The sequence below is a fragment of the Ambystoma mexicanum genome, chromosome 11 (assembly GCF_040938575.1).
Source record: "Ambystoma mexicanum isolate Mex_15411 chromosome 11, UKY_AmexF1_1, whole genome shotgun sequence".
Taxonomy (NCBI): domain Eukaryota; kingdom Metazoa; phylum Chordata; class Amphibia; order Caudata; family Ambystomatidae; genus Ambystoma; species Ambystoma mexicanum.
Window position 1 is genome coordinate 792,496,528 of NC_090934.1, and position 20,817 is coordinate 792,517,344.

The 20,817-nt window shown below is 45.4% G+C and overlaps 1 protein-coding gene across 11 annotated transcripts in view; it reads left to right on the forward strand.

The window, feature by feature from the left end:
- LMO1 (LIM domain only 1) overlaps positions 1–20,320 on the forward strand; it is a 701,992-nt gene extending 681,672 nt beyond the window's left edge. For all 11 annotated transcript variants that reach the window (XM_069623720.1, XM_069623721.1, XM_069623726.1 and 8 more), the window contains one exon: positions 19,867–20,320. In XM_069623720.1, coding sequence (XP_069479821.1) covers positions 19,867–19,972 — 106 coding nt within the window. In that variant the 3' untranslated portion in view covers positions 19,973–20,320. The remainder of the gene's footprint in view (positions 1–19,866) is intronic.
- Positions 20,321–20,817: the final 497 nt, after the last annotated feature.

Sequence of the window (20,817 nt, forward strand, 5' to 3'; positions counted from 1 at the left end):
TCCCACCCAGGAGCACAACATGTGGTTGCTACGTTTGTGTGGTCTCCCAGGAAGGGGAGACCAGGCAACTGGTTTGTTTGGTTGTTGCCAGGACATGTTTTCTTCGGTTTCTAGGGGAGATGGGATGCAGAGCTGGACACACATTTTCAGGTATTCTGTGTGATTCCCAAGTCAGGGGAGTTGAAATTATAGAGTGCAGGACAGTTGGAGCCCGAGGGGATGTTAATTGATGAGTGTGGCCCAAGTGGCTTTCTAGAGCCCACCCACCCCCATGATGGACACAAGTGGAACTGGTTTTGCAGGGCTCAGGGTAGGACAAGTGGGTAAAAAGGTCAGGACAGATGGTTAGCTCTGGAATTCTGGCAGCTGAACGTGGAACAGGTTTAACAGGTTTCTGGAGTCCTTTCCCAGGGCTGGAGGAATTCCACAACCATGCACATACCACATGTGCATGGGGCAGATAGGACTAAACCCAATGGCAGAAACTCAACACAGGTACACACACACTGTCCCTGTGTGCCAGAAACAAAATACACACTGTGGAAGATGAAAGTACTGGACAGAAATAAACAGTGAGCATAAACAGTTCAGCCAACATAAAGTCATATGCAGTGCAAGGTGGAAAATACATTTGGGAAACATAAAAAATCACGTAATAAATTAGTAAAATGAAAGCCCACACTAATCGACAAATGACATAGGGATACTGCATTTCCACAGCCCCCTTTTGTCCCGAGAGGGATCCCATCAACTGGACTGGTGACCATCGTCACTCTTCAATCCAGAAAGTTCTTGGTTTGAGTCTGGATTCCAGGATGTGAGGTGGATATGATCCATGGTTAAGTAGTGTCCAGGTGTTTGACAACAGTTTTATATGAAGTACCAGAGTAGTTTGAAGATGACAAATAGTGCAAGCAACCCCGCAAGACCATACAGGATATATGAAAGCAGTTGCCCCAGAAGGAGCTGAACCAGTCTTTTATTCTTCCATTTAGAAATTCTTTAGTTGTATACTTAGCGGTGGACCAAAGGAAGTGATGTGAGCTTCATGGTGAAAGATTTCATCTGAGGAGTCTGCAACACATACACACTGCTCTAATCAAATAAGTGCACCCACTCCACCATGGGAAGCCAATATAATGTGGTTTTTGAGAGCCAATTCTCAACTCCCTCTGCTGAGCAGCCAATGTTCACAGTGTGACAGCAGTTTCATTTGCCACCACTTCCAGAATTGCTTGCACGTGGGGTATTAATACGGTGCCATACAGCTGTGCGTCCTTCAGGGGAGTGTAGGTGTTCATTCGGTCATGGACTTGTTGTAGGTCACAGGCATCTCAGATCTTGCCATTATGTCTTTCTTTGGTGACCAGATATAGAGGTGTTAATGGGTGCCAACCAGGTGTCTGTTGGCTGGCACTCAGGCAAGGGTATCTACCATACCTGGCAGGCAATGTAAGATAGAAGGCGGTCTCACAGGGAGAGGACGTCCAATTTGGACATGCATTTTGCTACAAAGCCTGGGGCGCTTGTGTGCCCGGAGCACCGTGGACTTGTACCTGGAGGTGGTGCACACATTTTCTATGCCTTCTTCACCTTCCCACTCGAAGCACACAGGTAAGGTGGCCTTGTATCACACCATTAGAGATGCTTTTTCCAGGTGTGCATTGGGATTCCGGGGATGGCAAAGGAATAGTTCAGAGATGCTGGCAGGTATGGCTTGGAGCAGGAACTCTGCACCCTGATGGGGAGACATGTGGACACAGACCCAGCAGTTGGTTTGATTGAGTTTGCTGGCTGCCAAATGGCAGATCTGGAGGTAAGAGTTGTCTTGGTAGTCCATTAATGCAGGAGGGAGGAGCAAAGCAATTGTGATTAACTGGTGGCAGGCATTATGGATTGGCTTTGGGACCCATGGCAAGAACACCCGGTTGGAGCAGAGCATGTGCAGATGAGTCTGTGTCTCTCTTTTCTACAAATCCATCGGGAAGCCGATGAAAAGTTGACTAGATCCAGGGTAGAAGCAGAGATCTCACAAGAATGCAAGTTGGAAAGAACTCAAAGCTGTTAAATAAAGACGGGATGATGGCATGGTGCAAAAATGAAAGATGAAATGCAAGGCTGTTATGCTGGAACAGAAAATGTAAAATGAAATACACTTATTACAATGAGCGTGGTACATTGTAGCTGTATGTTGGTTACATTAAGATACTAGATGACATTCAAAAGCAGATCTGTTAATCCTCAAATGCAGGATGAACTCTACACATATAGTACGCCAAATATCTCAACTCACAAATGCAAAAAAGAAACATGGAAAAATATTTGCTTTCAAAAGAGATAAATCTTGAACCAAAATCCAAAATTATAAAAAGAAAAGAGAAAAAATTATCACATTAAATATTACAATTATTAACATTAAAAAATTCAAACTATATATTAAAATTGAAATGCTAAAATTAGAATTTAAAATTCAAAAACAAAATCCAAAATTAAAAGATAAAACATTGTAATAACATATTAAAATTCAAAATTATTATAACACAAAAAATACTAATATAACAATATTAAAGTCAACAATTATTCAAAACATAAACAAAATACGAAATGTTCACTGTCAAAATATTAAGGTCCAATAAAATCACAGTTCAAGGGAACATGGTCCAAGAAAATATCTGATAGACTGTTCCTATGCTGGTAGGTTTTCTGATTGGGGTTGAGGGCAGATTTGGGGGAAAAATAGTCCATGCTCTGGGGTGCAGTGTCCTACCTCTCCCTTCTGCGCTAAATCTAATGTTGGCTGTTCTGGAACAGGTTGTGCCTTGCTGACCTGGCGGTAGAGATGTCTCATGAGTGAAGTACAGCGTTTGAAATATGCCAGAACTGAATCATCAGTCAGTGCCGAAAGCAGCAATATGGTCAAGTAGAGTCATGTAGTGGGCCAGAGGACACAGTGTACCACAATGATACAGGCACCTTAAATGGGATGTCCTCTATTCCTACAGCTGTGATAGTCCATCCAGACACAGGGGCATCCGGGAGCTTCCCCAGCCTCATTGTGCTGAAGGTGTCTCCTGTGTCCAGCAGCATCTGACATGCTTGTTACCTACCTGTGCTGTCACATAGGGGCTACTGGCTGGGAAGGGGATGGTTAGGGCAAGGAGTTGGGGTACCAGGGGTACATCGTCTGGGTCGAGTTACCATCAAGGTTGAGGAAACTGGTAGGGACTCTGGCCTGGCTGATGCGGCCAGGGTTGCAATAGGGTGCCAGAAGAGCCCCCTGGCTGTTTTTACTACTGGTAGGGAGATGAGAGGCATTGGTCTGGGATCCAGCCTGGGGTTGTCCAGGCTGGGGTTCTTTGCCAGAACCAGCATTGTGATCTGCGGGTCTAGGTTGAGCAGGGAGGTGGATGGGACCAGGCAGGCATGGTGCATGGAGCTGTGATTTGCTCTAAGCAGACAGGGATGTGGCCTTGCACTGCTGATGCTGAATCAGCTGAGGACAGTTGTACTTCCAGTGGCCGCATTCCTTACAATAGGCACACTGGTACTGATGCATGCAGCGACCTAACTGAGATGGGCACCAGGCTGGGGGTGGCTACTGGTTTGGGACATGCTAAGGCATGTATTGGGTGCTCTGATAGCCCCATTACTAGGGGTTCAGAGGAGGCATCTGACAGTGGTGAATGGTTTGTCCTCTTCCTCCCCCGCTGAAGTTGTGCTGTGCTCTAGATGCCCCATTTTGGCCCCCATAGGGTGACAGTGCAGGGGCTGATGCAGCAGGCAGGAGATTGTATCCAAGGGGCAGGAACTGGGAAAGGAGCAGAATAGCTGGTTGGGGGAACAGACACAGAAAAAAGTGGTTTATCCTCTGGGGCAGAAGTGATCACTGGGGGTAACACTGGGACCAGACAGGGGTTACTCCCATAACTGGGGTCATTTCTCATTGTCTCTAGATTAGGCTGTTCTAGCTTCCTCTCTAGGTCACTTGTTGTTCCAGCCACTTCTTCCTTGCCACAGACACACACTGCAGGCACCACAGCATGTAGGCCCCCGACTGCCTAACTGCTGAGTTCCCTTTCTCCCTTTTAACCTCATGCACCGCAGCTAGGTGAGTCTCATGGAAGGAGCCTTCTAGGGGCCAGACCAGTAGGTTCTGATGCTTGGTCTGTTTATGCCATACTGGCATCCATTTGATTATTTTTTTCTGCCATGCACTGTAGCCATGAGTGCCACAGGGGAATCAGGGGAAAGGCTTACTCACTGGCTTGCAGAATTTTCCATTCTGACAGGCAAAAGATGTTGTACACAAACTAAGATGTCTTGACAAATACTAAATCACTACAGGGAATAGGTCAGCACCACTGAGTCCCTACTATCCAGGTCTGTCATCCAGGGTTATTCTAGCGCACTCACAATCGCTCACAGGCACTCACAGATGCACACTCACAGGCACTCATCTAGGGAAGGGGTTGGATGATAAACTGCTGAAGGACAGGGGGCACGGTAATGTCAAGCTACTGGTCCTCTTCCAAAAAGAGTGTTAAGTGCAATTCCCAGACATCCCTGCAAAACTACTTGGATTTAGGCAGGCAGGTGTGGCACGCCGCACAAAAGAGTTCCAAGCAAAGATGATCTCTAGAGGCCCACTCTTGTGGTCCTAAAGAAATACATGGCTCTCATGACCAGGATATGGAAACAATTAAAATGGTCTAAGTGGGTGAGATTGGGCCCTCTATTAGCCTTGTTCACTCCTAGGGAGTGTCTAGGGGAGGAGTTTGGAACAGACTATTTGGCTCTGGTACTAGTAAACTGAATTAGGTGCTTTGGTGTGGTAAGGGCTCCAGCCGCCCAGACAAGCAAGATGAAGGGCACCAAGTGTATACTCCAGAGAGGTATATATGGGTGGACTTACCATAAAGAAGCCACCACACCACTGGGTGAGGACTTCAGGCAAGCAAACAGAAAGATATCAGGGTATTCTCCACAAAGATATCTACAGAAGGACTTACTTTCAAGATGCCACTTCACCACTCTTTGTTCCTAGATACAGGCACACTAGTAAACTAAATTAAGCGACAATTTGTGTGCTCTTAAACAAGGCTTTTGGTGGACTGCTCCCTAAGGTGAGCAATGAGCCACAGCTACCCTTGTTCACCCTCCAGTATGGGCCTAGAAGGTGAGTTTGTAACGGGGTAGGTGACTCCCCTCACCTGAGGAACTCTCAGTGTTAAAACCGAACACTGGATAAAATTAGGGGTTGAGAAATGGATGATATGACTAGTTGGGTAGGTTATCTGGAAAGGCACACCCTCCAATTTGCCAGTACAATAGTGTGATATTGTGTGGTGTGCAGATCCTCCTCTGACAGTGGCAGTGCACCAGCGCCTTGCCACTGTGGAAGTGGGACCTGGGTTGACTGGATGGGCATACTGACCTACCCCCAGTGTCACCACATCTCTCAGACTAGGAGCCCTTCCCTCAATATTCAAGCTGGCAATGTCAGTGCGCATGACTGATTCTTCAGTTCTTACCTTACTACTGGATCCAGCAGCCAGGCACAGGTACAGCAGGCAGCTCTCAGGGACCGAACTCCTCTTCTCTGGGACTGGTCTGTAGATTCTAAAAGAGGGAAAATGGATAGAGCAGAGGCGTGCAGGACGCAGAGCAGGGGTGAGTTCAGTCAGATAAGGTGCAGGGATTAAGGTGCTCTTCCAATGATCAGCAACCTGGACCCGGTTCTGGATCCAAGGCACAGGCACCAGAAAACTGTGAAAGTGGGAGGGAGGATTAAATGGGGGAGGCCGTGAGGGAGATCCCAGTCAGGACCACAGATTTGGACCAGGGAGTCAACAGACCCAGTGAGGGTGTGTTGTGCACATAGATGGGCTGTTTCCCCATGTGGCAATAACAGGCAGGCTGCACTGAAAAGTGGGGACACAATGAAGGCCCCGATGTCTTTGTTGAAACCAGGTACATATATATTACAGGAAGCGGAGTAAACATATTGCCAGCAGGATAAATTAGACACACTGGACTAGCTAGGCACATTCCACTGGCATGGAATCCGGGGCCTGGGGAGTACCCTTGGATACAGGTGGGGGGAAGGACACCAAGGGAGAAAGGGAAGGGTTGAGAGGGAGTTGGAGGAGGGTACTGGTGGAGATGGTGAGATGGTGAGAGAGACTGGGGCAGAGGGAGACAGACACTGAAGCACAGGGAGAAGGAAAGACAGGGGCACAGGGAGACAGACACAGAGAAGCAGGGGGACAGAGAAGCACAGAGGGACAGAGAGGCACAGAGAGGCTGGCAGCAAGGGGGGGGAGAGGCTGAGAGACCAGGAGAGAGAAACAGGGAGAGGCAGAGAGACGAGAAGGACCACTGCTGGGAAAATAGAGCAGGTTGGGTAGGAAGGGAACAAGGGGAGAATTATAATGCCAGACAGGGGCAAGGGATCCTGCTAGAAGGGCAAGGGACTCTATAGCCTCTGCACCAACCCACACGGTCAGCACACTACAGCACCAGCAGCCAAAAAGAAGAGACCTATTCTCTCTCCACAGGTCTTATATATGGCTGTCACTCCCACCCATGAACACAACATGTGGTTGCCAGGGATATGTGTGTGAGGTCTCCAGGGAAGGAGAGAACAGGCAACTGGTTTGTTTGGTTGTCGCCAGGGCATGTTTTGTTCGGTTTCTAGGGGAGATGGAATGGAGGTCTGGACACACATTTTCAGGTATTCTGTGTGATTCCTAAGTCAGGGGAGTTGCAATTATAGAGTGCAGGATAGTTGGTGCCCCTGGGGAGGTTAATTGTTGGGTGTGGGCCAAGTGGGTTTCCTGAGCCTACCCACCCCATGATGGACACAAGTGGAACTTGTTTTGCAGGGCTCAGGGTAGAACAAGTGGGTGAAAAGGTAGACGAGATGGCTAGCCCTGGAATTCTGGCAGCTGGACAGGGAACAGGTTTAACAGGTATTTAGATTCCTTTCCCAGGTCTCGAGGTATTCCATGACCCCCCCCCCCCCCCCAAATGCCACATATGCAGGGGACAGAGAGGACTAAACCCGATGGCAGAAACTCAACACATGTCCACAAAGACACACAGACACACACACACAAACACACTGTTGCGTGTGCCAGAACCACAATAAACACACTGGGGAACATGCAAGTACTTGACAGAAATAAACAGTGAGCATAAACAATTCAGCGAATATACAGTCATGTGCAGTGCAAGGTGGAAATTACATTTGTGAAACATGAAAGTCACACAATACATTGGTAAAATTAAAACCCACAGTAAACAAGAGGTGATAAATGGATACTGCCATTTCCAAACTACAAAGGTATTTAACTGCAGATCCCTGTTCTGCAATGCACCCGCAATCTGCAGTCTCTGTGTAGCTCATTGTGGGATTGGCTGTTAGTATTCTTAAGTTTGTCCTTTTACTTTAATTAAAGTATTGTTTTTATTGTGATTGAACATTTACTTTATTTTAGTGCTAGCCATACTATTGTTAATTTGGTAGCTTCCATGCTGGCTACACTCACCTGAAGTGAATAGCCTCCCCTCAGGCCATTCTACCTTGAAGAGCTGAACCAAGTGCCTGCATTCATGCTGCGACTTTTCACCTTTATGATTGAGATCTCTGCTTTTCTAGACATAGCCTGGGTCGGATCTGAGTAAGAGCTTAGAAGCCCTGCTCCTCCCTGCACTCCTGTGGGATAGTAGTAGTTTCGTCACACTGGCAATCTGTCCTTCTCTGTCATCTTCCATTGCCTCCATTAATTGAAGGCATCTCTCACTTCACTGTAACACATGCACATCAGACTTTTCTCACCTCTATATTCGCCCTTAAATGATTCCTCTAACTGGCCACACGTCCCTACTATTGGCTTGTTATTTTTCCTTTGCGTGTTTTGCATGTGTACACTGCTTTGTGCTTCCTTAACCGAAAAACCCTGCACTTTGGGCCTCATTCCGACCCAGGCGGTAAGGGGTTTACGGCAGCGTAAACAGCGCCGACCCTTACCGCCTGATTCCGAGGTCCCTTAGCGCCATGGAGGATTTAACACCTGCTTTTAGCAGGTGTTAAAATCCATGGCGCTAAGGGACCTTGTTGTTAATTACGCCACCGTAATTTACGGTGGCGTAATTAACGCCTTCCCCACTCCCATTATGCCCTATGGGGCAAAAATGGGAATGGGGAAGGGTAAATGGGGATTGGGGACTTACCGCCCCGCCAACCTCGGAATGGGGCGGTAAATCCGCCAACCACCATGGCGCAAACATAGTTTACGCCATGGTGGTAAAGGTACGACCCAGGCGGTAACTTACCGCCTGGGTCGGAATGAGGCCCTTTATCTTTCTTTTATCCACCTCCTCCCAAAATAAGAACATCACTCAAAGTTGTCTTGATTGTTATGACTGTTCTGTGCAGTGCCTGGAGACCATACGAATGGCAGCTGTGTGCAGTATAAATAACAACATTACACACATGTAATTGGTTTTACATAGTGCTCTGATCCTCTTTTAGAGCATATTCTGCACTATATGAAATCTCAAGTACACTCTAATCAGAATACACAATGAAAATGATACTTCTGATCATGCACACTGTATGTCATTGATTTAAAGGTCATTACACTTATGATCATTTCGCTCTTGAATACAGCCTTTACTCCACGACCTGCTATATGCAATGTACATGTTCTTTTGCTAGTGCAGGGAATGTTTCTTAATATAAATGCTGCTAGATGTGTTCATGCTTCTCTTCGCCACATACTAATTTCAATATGAATTACTCTGAAGACCTCTTTAGTGGTCTGTGTGATCCTAAAACCATTTTCATTACATAGTTAATTAGCAGAATGAATTAAGCTGTTTTTGATAGAGAACCGTACATCATGCAACAGATAATGTGAAATATCATCTTTGAGATTACTGCAAGCTTAATTCAAATGAGAACCTTTCATTTAACTATTCATTTTCAATTTCAGCGATTAATACCCCATCCATGTAATAGCCCTCCATTTAAAATGTAATTGGAGTCTTCCATAAGAAGTGCATGAGAAACTCATTTCTTGTTGTAATTCCACCTTCTTTTTGCACTAGGGTCCAAGAAAAAATAATAAGTATGTGTGTTTACCACCCTGCAGCAGCCTGACAACCACATCTACCCACCTTTAGATTGGCAGGGCAAAGTGCAAGGAAAATCACTGTTCACTTTGGCGTTTTAAATGGACTGCCAAATACACGTATAATTGCAGTGCTCTCTTGTTTTGCAAACACATATAATCCCATTATAGAGAACTCGCTGTATCCGGTGTATCATCTGCCAATCTACCATCTCTCTAGTTCACTCTGCCTCTCTCTCTCTCTCCCACTCCACGTCTCATATCTTTCGTGAGAGTTGCCTTGTTAATTGCATGTTTGCTAGCACGCTCCCTGTCATTGTTGACAGCTGCGCACACGGAGAATAAACAGAGATATCTTGACGGGAGGGGCTTTTTTTGTTGCCTTGTCAGATATTCAATAAAGCAAAAAAAAAACGAAATGATTTAATTTGAATTTGCAAACTGGCTTTTTAAAAATAATTTACATTGCTCATTTCTAATTATCAGTTCCTGTGCATATTTGCGTCATGATAAGAATGATGCACTTGTCTTACTGAGCAAATAAAAATTTCAAAACCTAGAATGACTATATATATATATATATATATATTCTGCTAGATGCGTATCATTTCAAGTGGGACAGTATGGTACACCCATATATATTCCACTCATTCAAAATGCCTCTCTGAGTAAGGGAAAGGGAAAGGGATAATAGCACCAGTGAGGGTTCTAGCCTGCTTTTGCATTAAGTCAAAGAGCATTTTGGTACACATACATTGTTACAGATCTTCCAATTTGACAAACGTATCTCATAAATGGGTGGCATACTAGAATCACTAAATACATAATGCACATTGGGCTTGTTGCTCATTTCATTTTTCACAACGTTTTTCCCGAACATTAGCGTGTTTGTAATATTGAGCCATGCATACTAATTGTGGACAGTTTTAGTATTTGGATGTGAGGTTACAGGACAAAGAAACAGACAATGTATAAATATTATCATCGCAAGTACTGCCAAAGTTATTCAAATATCGTTTTTTAACACCTTCGAAACAATGGGTTCATACATATCTGTGACTCACCCACAGATCCTCTAGTTTCCGATCAAACATAGAGGGAGGAACAATCCACAGATCCCCAACTCTATACATAAAGTGAACTCTCTAGAAAGTGTGAACACATTAGTTAGATGCACGTCTTCAATCTTGTCTGGACCTAATGCTTATCAGAGTTAGAGCTATAACTCGTGATCAAAACATAATTATCCCTTCAAGATGTATTATATTTATATATCTCTGTCAAAACCAGACTGGGAGCCACAACTCCCACAATCCTTTTAAACAAGAGGGGACCTCTTCCACATGTGCATACCTTTATAGTCTATATAGATCATTCAACATGCAGAGGAGACCAATGCGAACGTGTCTTGCATATAAGAATGTTCTGGATGGTGCATGTTAGAAAAGGCTCCGAAAACATGTAAGCACGATGCGCGCGTGCAACCAGCACGTGATGCGCGCAAGTGGAGTTGACACGCAATACACACAAACATTCAAGCCATAAATGCACGTTCAGAATATACAGAAGTTCCTCCCATGTAAATACAAAATGCACCCGCAATGCGCCTTAATGTCCAGACACACGAGAAACAAAACAGAATACACGCAAACAGTACGCTGTATTCCATGCAAGCACACACCACACAGACGACACATGCACACACAGCCACACTTAAGCACACTACGCGGACATACAACAGACGCATAATATGCATGGGCTCATACAGAAGCCGTATTACATCCGGAAGCATTTACCCAATATGCCACACTGGAAATATGCCTAACACAAGAATTATGATCTCATGCTTGACTCATGTTTGACTTCTGCTACACCCTCGCCTTACCTCGCTGCAAGAGCAGCGTGCCGTCCAAAGCAAGCACGTCAGACCGATCCTGGGGCTGAGGGCGCGGACACGCCACGCCTGCCTTGACTGGCTCTGGTGGACACTCGGATTCCATGCCAATTCCTGGGACTCGTCGACTTTGGCTATTAGGCCACTGGCCTTTGGTCCCTCCAACACAAAGTGCCTGAGTACTCGTCTGCCTCTTCCCTGTGCCTGCTGATCTGGGGCGCACAGAAAAGAAACCTGCTGGCAGAAATGTGGGTGCATAAATAATGGAAGAAATGACCAGGGCGCACCCAAATAGATTGTGACCCAGTTTATTTAGTGTTTACACCACATTCGACGGCAAGAAACACGTGGGATTACACACATGGGGGTATTCAAATACCACATTGGGGGATCATTTGCGGAATGCGCTGCCTCCGCCCCTCAGGACGGAAGAAAAACACCCGTGGTTCAGGAAAAGATGTAAGAACTTTAAAAAGAAAAATATATTTTTTAACCTCTTGATCCTTCTGTGAGCCTTGTCTGCACCACCTTCCTACATTTGCCACCCCGGCCCCTACTAACTCGTGTTCCCTACCTATGGAGGCAGGTTGCTCCTCTTTAGTTATACCTTGCTGCATTATGTGATCATGTGACCTTCTGTAGCACTTTCCCTTCTTTTAATTATGGCCAATTTTAGTGTTATTCCTGCACTTTCTCTTGAAGCTCCCTTTACCTTCTCTTCTCTCCCCCCTTCCTCCCTCACTTGCCTCATCTGAGTGCTCCAAGGCTTTGCAGGCCTGGCCCCGCCCTTCCACTCCCTGGGACCCCAGGACGTGACTTCATTCACTACTGGTGCCGACTGAAGAGCCAACAAATGAAACATGAATGCATCCCCATAGCACTGCAGTCGGAATGTGCTTAAGTGCAATGTGCGCACGCGCGTAATGGAACTCTGCGCAGCGAATATGCTCCAGATCCACATGCATACCAACAATCCACAACGTACAGAAACGTGGGGAATATGCGCAATATCGGCCCACACACACATAGACACACCCTCCAGGAACAGACACACACCCACACAGTCAAACACACAAATAATTAATTAAACGAGTTAAGGTCAGGAACTTAGCATCTCTCCTGATGAACCACGAGCATAAGACGTGGGGAAACACGTGTTGAGAGGCAAAAAAACGATCAATTTGTGAATTAATGTTTGGAAAAAATTGATATTGCATGCTATTATTGCAAAAAATAAATATTACTTAAAAAGTGAACTTGCTGGTGTGACGGATATATTATTTTGCCTGAAGCGCAATCCACATAGGTGTTTTCCAAAAAGAAAATAAGCGTTAGTTTGGCTCAAAGGAAAGTGCTATAGTGGCAAATGGTGTGGGAAAAGCACTTCATATGCCAGGAAAAAGGGTAAACAAACAAACCGGCAAGCAAACATGCTCCTTGTCCCAAATAATGAAGCTTTAAAGTCAACACAAAGAGAAAACGTTCCCTAAAATACCCGTCTGCAGTAGATTATCAAAAGTTTCTTGCTTCACAGTTATAAAACAAGTAGTTTGGTTTCTACGCGGGTTTTATGTTCTCGTGCTGCAGGCTGGGTTTAGGAAGCCTGTCTTCTCTGGTTAGTCTTTGCCACTGCTGCAGCACCCCCATTGTCCGTTCCCTATTGTTCTCCGTGCATCCGTTTCTTTAGCTCTGCCCCTACATAAGGGGGACACCCCTGTAACTATTGTTCTTCTCCCCTCCTTCAACATCCCCTTTCCCTTGATGTTTGTGGGAGAATCCCCCGCAACCCTCAGCCTACTGCCATCTCCAGCACATTACCCAAAAGGCCCCCAATACAGACCCCATTCCACCTTCCTCTAAGCCTGTTTTGGACATGCTTTGCTTCTCCAGCCCTCTACCCAATGGCCTCCCGGTGGAACATTTACCATGCCGAACCTCCATCTCACAACATGCAGAAGAGATGGGAATGGCAAAAGTGCCTGGACAACCTTCTCAGAAGAGTAAATGCCCGTCAGCAAAGCAGGGCTACATGTAAATCTGGACTCACTATAACAGTATGCATCAATTTATCAACATGTGGAGTATATATTCTTTTTGGGTATTGGAAGCCAATATCCCTGCATGCAGCGGTGTCACAGCTGGTAGTTTGCTCTGCTGGCTCTGGGAATTTGGGCTTATAATCCCAGCATGCAGCCATGTCCTGCCAAGTAGTTTCTCGGTTTTCTTTAAACACATTGACTTGTTATCCTAGCATGAAAACGTTTCAGTAGTAGTTTCTTTTCACCTTGCTCTGGGGAATTGGGCTTCAATATCCCATCATGCAAACGTTTCGCAACAAATGGTTGTCTGCTCTTCTCCAGAGTGCTCCAGGCCTCTGTCTCACAGTCCTGGGAGACAGTGTTAGGCCTTGTGCTTTCCGGTTTCCAATCTCACTCCTCTCTTTCTGGATAGAGGTGCATGTCAGTGGGCGCTCCTTCTCGGCTACCCTTGGTCTCCAGTCAGCTGCTGGTACTTTCTGTGACTCGGCTCTAATTCCTGGCTCCTGAGGTCAGAGCATGGCACTTGTTGGTATTTTGTTCAGCTGCAGCAGCGCATGTTCTTGGAAGCCACTCCGCTGTCACTATCTTCCAACATGTCCTCCATTTTGTCTCAGTCAGTGGGGGTTATTTCCTCAGCGTCCTCTGTTGCCACTGAGCCAGTGCTTGCTGATGTCAGCCTTAGTTTAGATGGGAAAGAGGACAGGTGCCACCAGGCTTCCCCATTCTTCGGCGACACCGACACGGGCACCTCCCCAGTTCCGTTAAAGCTTCTGCTCCATGGGATAAGGGTGCTGATCCCTCTTCCTTTTGAGTAGCTGCTGCTCCGCAGCACAGCTCGCAGGGCCGCAACCAGGACAAGAGACTCTCATGGCCAGATATCACGGATGGGTCCTCATTAAGGTGTAGGTGCATGCACACAGGATTCCAATTTCAAATACAGCTCCCCAACATTGCAATCTCCAATTTGTGTGGAACACAAACATTCGTCCTTAAGTTTGGAGGAACATCACCAATTCAGCCCCAACTGCACTTTCTCATTAGGACTCTCCATTTTGAAATGTTGCCTACAAAAAATATTTCTGCTCAAAATGTACTTTTTAGCAACACTCTCACACAGTGTCACATACAAGTGCCATATGTTTGTCTTGTGCATATGCACCCTTAGGGCCAGATTCATGGAATATTTGCCCGGTTCAAAGTGAATTTGCACTGCTGACCAGTGACGTTGCACTGCTAACACAAACCCTGATTCATGAAACCGTGCAAAGTGTATCTTCGCATTCGCTGTGCAAAGTCCAGGCAAAGTCAGCGCATAGTAGTTTTTGCAGTACAAAATGACTTTGCACGGCACAAATACACTTTGCACGGTTCCATGAATCAGGGTTTGTGTCGGCAGTGCAAAGTCACTTTTCAGCACTGTAAAGTCACTTTGAACCGATTCGGGCCCTTAATTGTGATGGATGCAATATGTACGCACTTACACTCAGAAAAGCACAAATGCGCTCCCACACTCAGGAATGCTCAATCCCACATGCAATGTCTTGAATACAATGAAAATATATAATTATTGAAAATTTAAACATTTCAATTACGTTACATTTACCCAGAATTCCCCTGCCACTCACTATAGGGATGAACAGTGCTCAAACGTGCACAAACCAACTATGAAACGGGGGACGGAGGGGGGAAGAAACGTCATGGTCAGCTACCTGGTGAGATAGTTAAAAGAGTAACGCCCTTATTTAAACTCCAGATCAGAGGTCGAAGTTCTGGCAGGGCTGCGTCAGCATTTCTTTCATATGGGATATTAAATCGAACGACAGTATAGCCTGTTGTTTCTAGTACTACAGAATAAAATCAATTATGGTAGCAGTTGCTTTATAAGGAAACGCTATTATTCTGATTAAAAAACACGTTTTCAATGAAGTCAAGGTTGTCTACAATTGACTGAAAAATGTGCATACACCTTGGACTTCACGGGGCTTGATACACACCCACACACTCTGACATTCAGAGGAACACAATGATGTTCAAACACTCAAGAACCCACAATGAAACTCATGTATACAACTGCATTCATCATAAAAAGTAAGGACTTCATATAGAATAAAAGACGAGATGGCTATGAGCCCAGCTTGCCATCACAGCTGCCGGGATGAGGATTCCTACTGTATATTCAATAGGAAGACCTTTACAAAAAATGTCATTACAATAGCTCTGTTTGCAAATATACAGGGTAGCCTTGATTTGTGGCCTGGCACGCTGCACTGGAACACAGCACAACATGAAACTATCCACGGAAAAACATCAACTCAACTCGCACAGATTGCTTGTGCCAGGATAAGGTCACAGGACACATGTATTCATTTATTGTTAATACACGTTCAGCCGAGTGGCTTTGTGTGTACAACATTGGACACATTGCAATTAAACATTAAAACATTAGAAGCATATGCAATGGTCCCAAGGGTACAACAGTTTATCTAGAAAAATACTGATAGGCGTGGGCACACCGCTAAAAATGCATAATGTTAAAACCATTAAAACATGAAAAAAATATCTGTTTTAAATCTGTTTAAACATAAAGGTGATATCTAAGTACTCACGATCAAAGGGGTTACTTAAAGCAACCAGACATTAATCACCAGTCAAGGAATATTAATATTAATAATAATAATGTGGAGGCATTCAAATTACACACCAGGCCACGTGCATGTTTGGACCCTTACACACCTGACCCATATTTATGATATAACATATGTTGAGTTTATAGTCCACCATCCACATGATTGGGTACTCCCCGATGACTTAAAAGCAGTCAAGACTTCACTGAAAAAGTGCTCTGCTATTAATGAAAGCAAATGTTTGCATCTGCCCAGAAGGCATGCCCATGCAAGACCAGACTTTCCCACCTCTGGCTAGGGGCAAATCACGCTGTCCCTCCCTTCCGACCCTACCCTATTCCTGATTAGCAGGTTTGTTTTTAGGCATCCATCACATTTTACCTTCCCTAGGAGTCCTAGACAAAGTCATCATCTGAGTGTATGTTTCCCATACTCTTGAAATGCCCATCTGTCATTGCATGTATGCTAATTGACTCTAAACATTTGAAGGACACCATCACCATGCTTCGCCAGGCATCTGTCCCCTTAAGTTATTTGAGTGCCCACAACCACAGCATCGATGCAGTCAAGGGGATGTAAGTATGAGCCTGACAGCTTCAAACAACTCCATGAAGCATCCATGAGCTTCTTAACAATGACAGGCCAGAGCTTCTTAACAATGACAGGCCAGAGTTAGTTTTACACCAGAGAACTGTCAGATACCAGCCATTCTGGATGTGATGTTCTCTGGCATCTAGGACCAGTAGAAGAGATGCCATGAATGTCTGGAAAGTTGCAGCTTGAACATGTTCAAAGTTTCTCTCAATGTCAAAGGAGGTTCCACACAAAACCATGTATTCTATGCAAAGAGATATGATGACATTGCATACTCTCTGCCGCGCAGGCCAGTTGGTTCTTTCTGAAATAGTGTTCTGGCCCTCAGCATCCATTTTGTATCAAGCACAACCACTAGCTTTTGTATCAAGCACAACTATCAGCGTTGCAGGCTGATTTCTATACCTTGAACAGAACTGCTCGTTGACTTTTTCCACAAATATTAAAAACGTGCATTTCCCCAAACATGTTCATGGTCCTACCCATCATAAAGCGCATAACATGTGTTTAAGAATAGACAAAGGAGTATCATACTCGGCCCTGTGTGTCCTATGTGCACAAGGTTCCATTGCAAAACTCTTTCTGTATACAGCCTTTCCTGAATCCCTCCTTCTATTCTGTTTGTTTAATTTCCGGCTGCTCTGTCATCTATCTTTTTGGGACACTTGCCCATTCTTATGCTAGCCCGTCTTGTCCTGTGGCATCACAGGCCTCCTTTTCATCCCTCTATAGCACTGGACTGACCCCCTAATCGAAGGGCATTGACCTGAGTGCCCCACCTTTCTTCCCCTCAACCGCCACATTCAATTCTATGTGCATTCCCTAATGACTGCGTGCATACAGCATGGCCCACAGACTTTGCCAAAAGCCGTATTGTGTTCTTTCCATACTGCTCCGAACTCACCCACAGAACTCGCTCAGATCGAACATTCACTGTAGCTGCATCTGTGTTTCCCCCTCCACCTCTCATTCTCAAGTGCTACACTTTCCACCGTGTTTATTGCTTGTCCTGGTGCTTCACACCCATCCTCTGTCTCTCAGAAGCATGCCGGTAATCTTCAACACGGCTATTCCATGTTGCCTATATTTCATAATCTCCTTTGGGATGCATGTCACGCCACATCCAACTACTTCGCTGATAGTGTGTATACTCACCAAAAACCTGCCCTTTCGTCAGTAATTGTTGTATTGCGTATTCTATTTTTTGTTAACAATGTCTTTGGGCAAAATGGTCCTACTCCATTTTTGGAATCCACATCCATTTTTGTGGAAAACCTGCGACCATCAGACACCTTTTTAATAAAAACATAATGAGCCCAATGTCTTCAGTGACATCCTGATTTAACTAGATGGACAAATTCACAGTTCACAAATAAGACCATCAAAGATGGTCTCCGGCCATTCAGAACAACTCCAATCCTCAAAGCAGTTCCCAAGTGCCTGGCACTTCAGTTCTCTACCATTCGCTCAAGAATCTCTTCCATAACTTTGCTAATTGTTTCTCATCCTCAATCCTGATCATTTATAAGAATTGTATACTTGAATTTGCTCAGCCATCCATAACAATCACTTCTTCTAGATGAATGCCCTCTCCGATCTTCTAGTTTTCTCTTTAGTGTTGAACACCTGGACCCAGCTCTCCTGCAAGCTGTTCAGCATATTACGAACCCTGGAAAAGTGCTCAGGGTCTCCTCTGGACATCTGCCTTCCATCTCTCTACAGATGCCCACCCACCAGCCAGATGTGGGCATGCTGTGACTCAACCTCAAAAAGTCTGTCACCGCATGTGTGGATACCCATATATCAAGCAGACCTGATAAATTTCACGGTTAATAAACATCCACGCACAGACCGGCCGCCGGCCACTAAAGACAATTCCAACTGAGGGTCTAATTCACAGAAGCATTGTATAATGGCAAAACCCCATTGGGGAACGTTCTGTGAATTAGGCCCATAGTCTCTCCGGCAACTCATTGCTACTGGAAGCCATATCTGTATTCATTATGAGCGTAAAAACAATTAAGATATGCACACCTTTCCAAAGAGATACATACATATGCAAGGGATTCAAGATTTAAAAAACCTTAGCATGAATAAAAGTATTATGGACTATAGGCTTCCATAAAATAGACACTTAACTATTTTACACATTCAAAATGTCATTGAGGGCAGTACCATTCTTCATTTCTCGCAGGTAGATGTCGTAAACAAGCAATGTGCATGCGTACTTCCACCCAGATTCATTTCCAGATACATGGCTAGTTTCCCAGTGACCAGCAATCTCCCCCATCCTTTTCAATATGTGCTGATTGCTCTTGATATTACCCTTTGGTTTCAACTATACTGGTTACCCTTAGATACTGTGTGAGCATGCTTAATCAGCTGAGAAGACTGCCTTGTGCCATGGCTAGTTTCTACTTGCCACCGAAGATTCGGCTTACACTCTACAAAGCTGAGGTTCTGTTGGCTTGCGTTGACATCATTTGGTGGACATCAGCATCATTACAAATCCCATTCAAACTGTACCCGGGTTGTACTCACTATTCTCAACATCCTAGGAATAAATGACTCTACACTCTTTTGTATCTTAGATGACGGCCACAGTGATATCACCTTTGACTGGTTGCCCAATTTAAAGGAAGAAATGACAGGAATCTGGCCTTGATGCCCCTACACCCACTGTTTGTTCCTTTCAGAGTCAGCTTAAGCCGCTGACCACTGCTGACCAACCAACTACAGATTCAGTCCTCAAGGTTAAGGGCCTCATCACAAGTTGGGCGGTAATGCCAGCGCTATTGCCTCCGGCGCAATTAGCCCTACCGCCAAACCCCCCCAGCTCTATTAGCGCTAGGTTACGGGTTTGGCGGAATGGTTAGGGCCCATTCCCCATTGGGCCCATTCGGGAATTCCTCATTCCCTATTGGGCCCAATGGGGAAAATGTGCGCTATTACTGCTGGTGGATTTCCCGCCGGTGGTAATAGCACTGAAAATTGGCAAATTTGCTGCGGATTTCCCCCCAGCTCAGAGCTGGGGGGAAATCCGCCAAGGCCATGATCTGGCGGACCCTTAAATGCGGCGGTAATAGCGCTATTGCCGCAATTAAGGGTTACCGCCAAACTCGTGATGAGGGCCCTACCTGCCTTCCTGATCTCTTAGGTCCACTGATGCTGCGCTGCTGAAAGCTCCCACATTCCCTGTGGTGCAAATGGATGCATGCTCAGCGACAGACTTGCCTCCAGACTTGCGTAGCACCAACCTGTTACTAGGAAATTGAAAATATGCTCTCCCTCAGTATGACTCTGGCAACCTTGATCATGGGTCGACACAGCCATTTTCTCTGTTCCTGGAAGACTTCGCTCTACAAACCCCCAAGTACATACATGCGTTTTAACTGCTGAAGCATACTGAGCATGGGGCTGGAAATGGGTCAGTCCAGGATCCAGACACTATGGGTAGTAAGGGAAATCTATACAAAGCACCTTACTCTTCGTCTTTAGCAATTTGTGCATTGTCGATAAACTTGCACGATCATGATGTCTATTCAACAGTCTTATAGCGGCTCTCATTTGTTTTTCAGATTTTGTGTTGGAGATAAGTTCTTTCTGAAGAACAACATGATCCTATGTCAGATGGACTATGAGGAGGGACAGCTGAATGGAAGTTTTGAGTCCCAGGTTCAATAACAAAGCCCTGCTTGGCAGAGGCAATGCGGGATAGATGTTCTGCCGCACAACCATGGAGGAGCGTCTGTTGGCTTGCCTGCAATATTTTTTTAAGTCTCGGTCCGCAAAGGACTGCTAACATTGTAGTACTTTTCCCCCTCCGACACAAAGCAAGTTACACTTTTAGATGTACAGTTGTGCCTGCTTAGCTGAGCACTGCATTTGCCTGTATGTTTGTGATTTTTGGGGGAACTCGGGAGGGGTCTGTACAGTCTGTTTTCTGTATATAAACTGGAACATTTATTTTATGAAAATGTATTGCAATTTTATTACTGGTGTGAATAAAACTTGATAAATGTTTCCTCATGATCTCTGCTGTCAATTTAATTTTTTTTAAAGAAATGTGCTCAAACATGCAATAATTCCTCGTCACACCTAGATTAAAAAATATATTTGGTGTAAACTTGAATGACTTGCAGTCTAGGATTACCTGATAGAAGTAGTAATACAAAAAAATTTAAAGATTCACTCTACACATGACAGACACCGGGCCTCATTACGAGTACGGCGGTAGGGGGTTAACGGCACCGGTAAGGATGCTGGTGCCGTTAACCCCCTACTGCCGCATTTTGAGGTCCCTTAGCGGGTCCCACTAGGGCCGGCTGGTTTTACAAGCCGCCCTTAGCGGGACCCGCTAGGGGACCAGGGAGCCAATAACGGGCCTGCTAGTTCCCATTCTCATTGAGCCCTATGGGGGCTCGAATGGGAATGGGGAATGGTTTTCAGAATGGGGACTTACCGGGTCCTCCAAGGCTGGAATGACTCGGTAAGTCCCCATTCCGACTACCCGGACACGGGTTTGGAGG